This window comes from Carassius auratus, chromosome 13 (assembly GCF_003368295.1).
Source record: "Carassius auratus strain Wakin chromosome 13, ASM336829v1, whole genome shotgun sequence".
Classification (NCBI taxonomy): Eukaryota; Metazoa; Chordata; class Actinopteri; order Cypriniformes; family Cyprinidae; genus Carassius; species Carassius auratus.
The window spans coordinates 1,520,567-1,528,066 of record NC_039255.1 but is presented as its reverse complement, the minus strand read 5'-3'; the positions used below and the strand labels follow the sequence as shown (position 1 = coordinate 1,528,066).

The following is a 7,500-nucleotide window of genomic DNA, read 5'->3' as shown; positions in this document are numbered from 1 at the left end:
GGGCAGAACCCATCCGCCAGCTGCTCGAACCCACTGTAGCCGTCAGACAGGAAGTCAGAGGAGTGGGAGGAAGTGGGGCTGTAGGGCGGGGTGGAGAAGGCGAGCGAGCCGCTCCTGGGATCCGCGTCTGTGCCGCCGGAGCAGTCGCTGGTCTCTGAGCTCCTCCTGACCGCCTCACGCTCCCTCGGTCTCGGAGCGGACAGGACGGGACGCTGAGACGACACACCGCCGTAGAGTTTGTCTTTCAGATACAACGCCTCCGCTTCACTGCAGACCAGAAACAATTCACAAGCTGTTTGAGCCAAAGTCAGAAACCAGCTGTAGAGAGACGAATGAAAAGATGAGGATGTTCACCTGAGCACGTGATTGGTGCAGGAGATCAGTTCTCTGGCTCGGTCCACAGTCACACACACATAGAGCCAGATCCAGGACAGATCCTTACACAGCAGTCGGACCAGCATCTCTCCGTCCGCAGCGCTCTCGGCTCCAGCTGCTAACAACAACATCAGCTCAGTCCAGGCTTTCACCTGCTCTACCGCTCAACGCTTATTCATGTTCGTGAAGGAAGTCTATTCTGCTGCCCAGGGCTGCATTTATTTAATAAAGCAGTGAAAACAGTGAAATATTATTCTAATGTAAAACAGCTGTTTTCTGTGTGAATCTCTGTTAAAGTGTAATTTATTTCTGTATTTTCAGCATCATTCCTCCAGTCTTCAGTGTCACATGATCTTCAGAAATCAGAATAATATGATGATTTACTGCTCAAGAAACATTTCTGATTATTATCAGTGTTGAAAATATTAATAGTTTTGTGCAAACTGTGATACATTTTATTTTTCAGGATTCACAGATGAACAGAAAGTTCACAAGAACAGCATTTATTTGAAACTCAAATCTTTTGTCACATTATAAATGTCTTCACTGTCTCTCTCGACTCACTGAGTGTGCGGTGGCAGCCGGCGGCGAGCGTGAGGTCATCAGGATGCAGGAGATCGTACCATGATCGACCAATCAGCTCCTCTGCTGAGAAACCCAGGTGGAACAAGACACTGTGGAAACATATTTCAGCATATCATTCATTACATGATACCAATTAAAAGCTTCCACGTTCTGTCCTCCTCACATCAATCCTCTCTACAAGAAATGCATGTTTCAGGCACATGACCTCAGCTTTGTGTGAGACGGGGCAGTACCTGTAGGGGGCGTGAGTGAGCCTCATGTCCGGTCTGTGGAGCGTCTGGAAGCAGGCGGAGGATCTCAGGAGCTCGCTGTCCTTCAGTCTGTCCACTGTGGGCGTACAGAGGGCCACAAACAGAGCGGCGTCCGGCGGGCCGGCCTGGAATCGCCCCCTCACCAGCATGGAGCAGCAGCTGCCGTACTGGAGCCGAAACGCTTTGGAGGTGTGCATGCGGCACACGAAGCTGCGCTCTGAGAGACACACAACATCAGAGCTGATCTGGACACAACATGACACGATACGAGAGAGACGGAGCATCACACTCACCAGCGGAGAAGGCCTGCTCTCTCAAAATAACTTCCACCGCTTCAGCATCACGACTGTCCATCATATCATAGAAAGTGTCTCCCTGAAGGACATCCACCTACAACCAAACCATCAGGAGCTGATCAGATACTGGGGGCAACTTTTGACCCACGGTGGTTTCAATGCTGTGATCAACACCGAAAAACTCTACTGTAGCTTGTCAGAGACTTGAGACACAAAACGTGAGAAATGTAATTCTTGAGTATAAAACTGAACTAATTAAAGAAATTCAAGAATCAGACAAGTTTTCAATGTCAAGTAAGCTTTGAGTCTTAAACTCAAACACAAGTTCTCATGCATTTCATATTTTGTATTTCACATGTATTTTCACATTTTAGTGTTTGGCAGGTTTCTATTTTTAACCGGAGATCAGTTTGACCCCAACACAAGAGCCTTTCCAAAGCACAGCTATGTTTGCATGCACATGTATGATCCTAAATGAGAAAAATTCACAAAGAACCAAGCAGTTTGAAAATCAAGTGTGCATCAGATTATAATGATCCCTGACTGAATATTGAATATAACAGGATAAATGTGTTTGCAGGTGAAACAGAAAAGAAAGCGTTTCACTCACCATCGACAGGCCCAGATATTCTGGCACATTTTCAGACACATAGACCAGTTTCCCGTCTCTGGTCAAAGCCACAATAAATCCAGGCAGGGCTTGCAGGAAGCTCTCGTACAGAGGAGAAGCTCCATCCGCGCGCTGCTGAACACCTGCTGTAACACACAGTGCTCAGATCAGATCTCATTCAGACTCTGGGGAACACAGACTGCACGAGTGTGATCCTCTCTACCTTTGAGGAGCACCGTCTTCCTGACGTAGGTGCAGATGAGAGACATGGAGTGCAGGTAGGACAGACGCTCCTGGTCTTCAGCCGAGATGGGCAGCAGTGACCGCATGTTCCGGATCTCTCCATTGATGTGGTCTCGCCGGGCTTTGGACGCCCCTTTAGTGGACCTGCAGCAGACATTGTGTTAGTCAGGATGAATACACACACACACACACACACCTGAAGCTCACGGTCTGTCAGTACAGGTACAGCACACACTAAACTAAGGCTAATGACACACGGGCTGTAGAGCATCCTCAAGGGAAAGTGCCCACACAACATTGCTAAAGATTTGCTCTGTATATCATCAGTCAAACATATTTCACAATCTGACGGAGATCAAGGACTGTGCGCTGCATCATGATCGCGTCGCGTCGCGTCCACTGGTGTGACTGACCTGAAGCGTTGTGACGCGCGGAGAATCCGCCTGACGCTCGTGTCGCAGCCGACGCTCATCCTCTCAGATCTGAAGAAACACAAGAAGTCCATGTTAAACAGCTCAAAGATACTTTACGATATCAGTTTTGCAGAAATAAAATCTCCAATAACATGCAGAACAGCGCGAGACGATGACAGGACAGTGGCTAGTTTAGTTTAGTTTAGTTTAGTTTAGTTTAGTTTAGTTTAGTGTTAGTCAGCGCTCCTCTCTCACCTCTGACTGTCTGAGGATCCGGGAGTCTCTCGAGGTTTATAAAGTCTCTGTGATCTCACCCTGAGACCCGAAGAAGAACAAGCCTCCGCCGTGACGACACCAGGAGTGACCCGGTATTTATAGCGCGGGTGTAAAAATACACACAGTGACATCACCACAACACACACACACACACACACACACACACACTTTCTCTATCTCTCTCTCTCTCACACACACACTTTCTCTCTCTCTCTCTCTCTCTCTCTCTCTCTCTCTCTCTCTCTCTCTCTCTCACACACAGATCACTTAGTTAACAGTTAGTTATTTCACAGTTAGTTATTGTTATTTTCAGACACAATAACATTTCACCAGGTTTCTTCAGTTTCCGAGCCTCACAGAAAGCACACTTCAGGTGAAATGTGAGTCAGGTCTGCTCCATGGACAGTGCGATTATTAAAGAAAACAACGCCTAACCTGATTTTACCAAGTGAGACATGTTCCTGGGACAACATTGTGATTAACCAATCAGATTTGAAGAACCAGTTTATAGATTTTGTGAAGTTTATGCTTAAAATCAGTGTTTGGTGCTTGTACATCAGTGTCATTCATCTATCATTTCCTCTGATTTTAGGGATTACTCATGGTTAAGGTTAGGTTTAGGTGTAGGGATATGGTTAAGAATATATTTTTGGAGTAAAATGTTGTTCCAGGGTCACCAAAATATGTTGACCTAGGAACACATCGGACTTGGCAAAATCAGGACATGCGAAAACAACACAGATGAAAATACATAAATATAGTTATGTAAGAATGAAAAAAAAAGTAAACAATTCAAATATAAGAATAAAATATAAAAAAGATGTATATTGTGGAATTAAATATAGAAAGCAAAATAATGTGCATGAAAGTAAACTGTAGTCTTAAATATTAAGATACACAGGGATGTGGGACGTTTGTGTGATTTTAGGCTGTAAACACTGCATGCATTGGAAAATCTAAATAGATTTGGACAGCACAGGTTTAGTTGTTATTTAGGAACTGCTTATGAGTGACAAACTAAAATGTAATTAAAATAAATAAAAAAACATTTGTGCATATTTTTTATCTCAGAAACTGAGGTGCTTAAGCTCAAATTAATGTAATGTGTTAATTAAAGAAAACAAGGCGACACAAAGATTCCTCCCAGATATGATAGCACACCAAGACATTTCTCAACAGTTAGTGGGCAGTGTAACAAAAAACTGTTCATTTGTTCTGTCCTGAGTGAGCAAAGGTAGTCAATGTTAGTCCAAAGCTTTAATATTCACTAACATTTCCAGAAAAAAAAAAAAAAAGAAAGTCCTCCGGTTCAGAATGAGCAGATCTCAGGGTTAAAACACTAAATGATTATTAATGATCAAACTGTCTCAAAACAGCTAATCCTAGTAATCACAGGGTCAAAAACGTTAAACACATACAAAAAACATCCTCAGCGTTTAAAAGCTAAAGACAACAAGTGTTTTTCAGAAGATGGAGCTGTTTCAGCCGTGTGTAAGGAACCGTCCGCAGCTCTTGATAACCAGATATTAAATATACGTACAGAGCAATTCTGATAAGTGACGTGGGGCAAGGTTGTGTTAACATTTAAACACTAATAGGAGAATTTTCATATTGATCCTAAAGTGAACCAGGAGCTACAGAAGAGCTCACAAACAAGAGCCGAGATCAAGCTCAGACCTCCAGAAACCTGAGATTAGTCCAGTCCAGGGGTCATAAACACCTGAACACATATCTCAAGAGACTTTACAGGCAGAAAATGTTTTATTTTAGAAACTAAGCGGAGCTGAACAACAGAGGAGAGAAGAACTAAAGAAGAACCGACTCAGAGACTGACAGGTTTTCAGGGAAGAGCTGTTAAACTCCAGATTGTCAGATGATCTCTGAGTCATTTAAAATTAAAACGTTACTAGCCAACCAGAGCTTTACCTCATCAAGACACGCTAATCAAGATTAAACAGTTAAAGTGTGCTTTCTTAGTTAGAGTCACTAGAAATCAGTGTCCATCATATACGACGTGATCTTGTGTCAGATCTGACCGACATCTGTAGACCTTCAGAAGCTAGTGTCAACTGCAGATCAGGACAAGTCTGTACTAAAGTCCTGTAGGGTCGTCCAGGTTTGGGTCCTGAAGAAGAAGAGCGTCGGCCGTGTGTCATCTGTGGGTCTGGGTTCAGAGCTGGATCAAGGAAATGTTTAATATGAAGGTGGTCAGAATAAAGTGTGTCTGTGGAGTTTCCGGTCTGCAGCGCCGCCGCACTTAACCCTGCAGATAACACGAGCTGTACAGAAGCACTACTGACAGACATGAACACACTGCCACTGCGACAGAGAGACGTCTGCACAAACTACAAGATCTTCATTTGCCTTCGCAGACGCCGCTGAACCTGGTCTGGAGCAGAACACACTCCTGTACGGTTTACTGTTAGCTTCATCAGAAACAAACACCTCTGCTCTTTGATTGAACGCTCAGCATCTAACGAGCTGTCAGAGGTCAGCAGAAATCATCTTCAGGTGATTCATCACAGTTTGTTCATGTGATGTCGGGCTGAAGAGCGCTGGACTCCAGGGATTGGCGTCGAGGTCAAAACAAGCACGGGCCCTTGACACGACAGGAGCTGAACGCTCGGGCCCCGGAGAGAGCCACGACCAGCTTCAGTCATTAGCGCTGGGCTGAAGGCACAAGTTTAAGGTTCCTGTGAACACGAGCCGGCCGACAGGTGGGTCTCGTCCCATCGCAGCTCCTTCAGCAGTTAACCTTTAGCTCTCACAACCTTTGCTCAATAGAAGCCCATTAGGGTCACGTCCACTGAGAGATCAGCCGAATCCATCACGCTTCATTGGTGAAGATGGCGCTGGAGCACATTACCAATATCAAACTGTTTGTGTGTAAATACGCCACACACAGACACTCAAGGTCCTTTAAGATGAAGTGCTCTGATTGCACATCAGATGCAGGAATGGGTCTGCAGTTTCAGTCTGGGGAGAAACTTTAAGCCTTTATATCTAATGCAGTACAAAATCATTTCATTGCATTAATTATGCTTTGTAATGCAACTTTTTATTTATGACTTCATGAATAATTGCAACCACAGTTCAAATACAATACTTATATCGTCACATCTTTAGAAAGTATAATGCATTAAACAAAAAAATGTGCAAATATTATAATGCATTTTAGCTTTACTTACAATTATGAAAAGATGCATCACTACGTACCTTATCTATATAATGCATTATTCAGTACAGATCTCTAATCAGAATACTGCAAAAATACAGATGTCTAAAACAGTGGATTAATAAAGAAATATTTTCATTTATTTATTTTTTTTTTTATTACTTTTATTCAAAACTGTGTTCAGGCAAACAGTTCTCAATGTGCTTTTATATCACACACACATTCAGACACTTCACACTGTACATTTAAGCAGACAACAAGCACAATTATCATCAGTTTTATTGTTCAGGATAAAAACCCGTTTACAAGTTGAGTACCTGGTGGAAAAGATTGATCCCGCTTGCAGGAATCAGTTTCCTTCACACACCAGCAGCTGAACACAGCTCAAAAACACAGCGTTTACACTCTTTTAGAGAAGAACATACACAATACTCTGTTTCATCACCTGGGTCTTCTGCTGACCGTCCGTCTGTATGAACACAACAGACTTCAGCTTCAGGACTGTCTCCAGAATCAGATCAGTGTTTATAATGAGGACGGTTGAACTTTCTGATGCGGTCAGTTTGCACAATATTCATTGTGACAGGTCAATGTCAGATTTTCACACAATCAATAAAATCTTGAATGAAACACTTCAAATAAATCTGAACCAGAAGCCTTTAAAACCCGAAAGACTTTGATTCCAGATCTTCTGACGCTCTGAACAATAAACCAGGCTCTGGACGAGACACACACACACACACACACACACGTGCTTCACCTCAGTGGCTATCAATATTCTGTAGATTTTTAACAGATGTCTGGAAATCAAGACTGTGTGTGAAAGATGTGAAGCTGGAGAAATTGAGGATGAGATTCGGCTCTGTCAGTTTATTTGATGTCAAACATCCTTCAGTGTGACATTATGATAACCTTATAACATCATATATGATCTCTTAGAGAACTAATACACTCTGAAGATCTGCAGAATGTGATTTAACAGAACGCACGCATGCAGAGGGAATATCTCCGATCAACTGATTGTTGAGTCAGAGGCATTGTGGGTACACGGTAAACCAGTCGAGTTAAAAGAAGAGGAACTCTTCTCTGAACATGAGCTCTGCCTTCGAGATGAAAGAGCACCACAGTACAAACCTGATCTTCATTTCACTCCTAAACCTGAACCAAAACACTAACTGATGAATAATTGGACTGATTTAAGAGTGTGAAGGAATCTAGGCACAGTCAGACAAGAGAAAGACCTCTTCAGTCGAGAAACTTCACCCCGGATCCAAAC

General features: G+C 43.2%; 1 protein-coding gene across 3 annotated transcripts in view; it reads right to left on the bottom strand.

Moving 5' to 3' along the window:
• Nucleotides 1–3,206, bottom strand: part of npas4l (neuronal PAS domain protein 4 like) — a 4,226-nt gene extending 1,020 nt beyond the window's left edge. Inside the window, exons 1-9 of one of the 3 annotated variants that reach the window (XM_026277753.1) lie at nt 3,029–3,206; nt 2,774–2,842; nt 2,341–2,504; nt 2,118–2,263; nt 1,505–1,601; nt 1,194–1,428; nt 940–1,049; nt 355–493; nt 1–267 (exon numbers count right to left, since the gene is read on the bottom strand). The exon at nt 1–267 is cut by the window's left edge and continues 1,020 nt beyond it. In XM_026277753.1, the coding sequence (XP_026133538.1) occupies nt 1–267; nt 355–493; nt 940–1,049; nt 1,194–1,428; nt 1,505–1,601; nt 2,118–2,263; nt 2,341–2,504; nt 2,774–2,842; nt 3,029–3,180 (1,379 nt within the window). In that variant the 5' untranslated portion in view covers nt 3,181–3,206. The remainder of the gene's footprint in view (nt 268–354; nt 494–939; nt 1,050–1,193; nt 1,429–1,504; nt 1,602–2,117; nt 2,264–2,340; nt 2,505–2,773; nt 2,843–3,028) is intronic. The other 2 variants (XM_026277754.1, XM_026277755.1) reach the window with 2 other exon arrangements.
• Between the last annotated feature and the right edge of the window lie 4,294 nt (nt 3,207–7,500).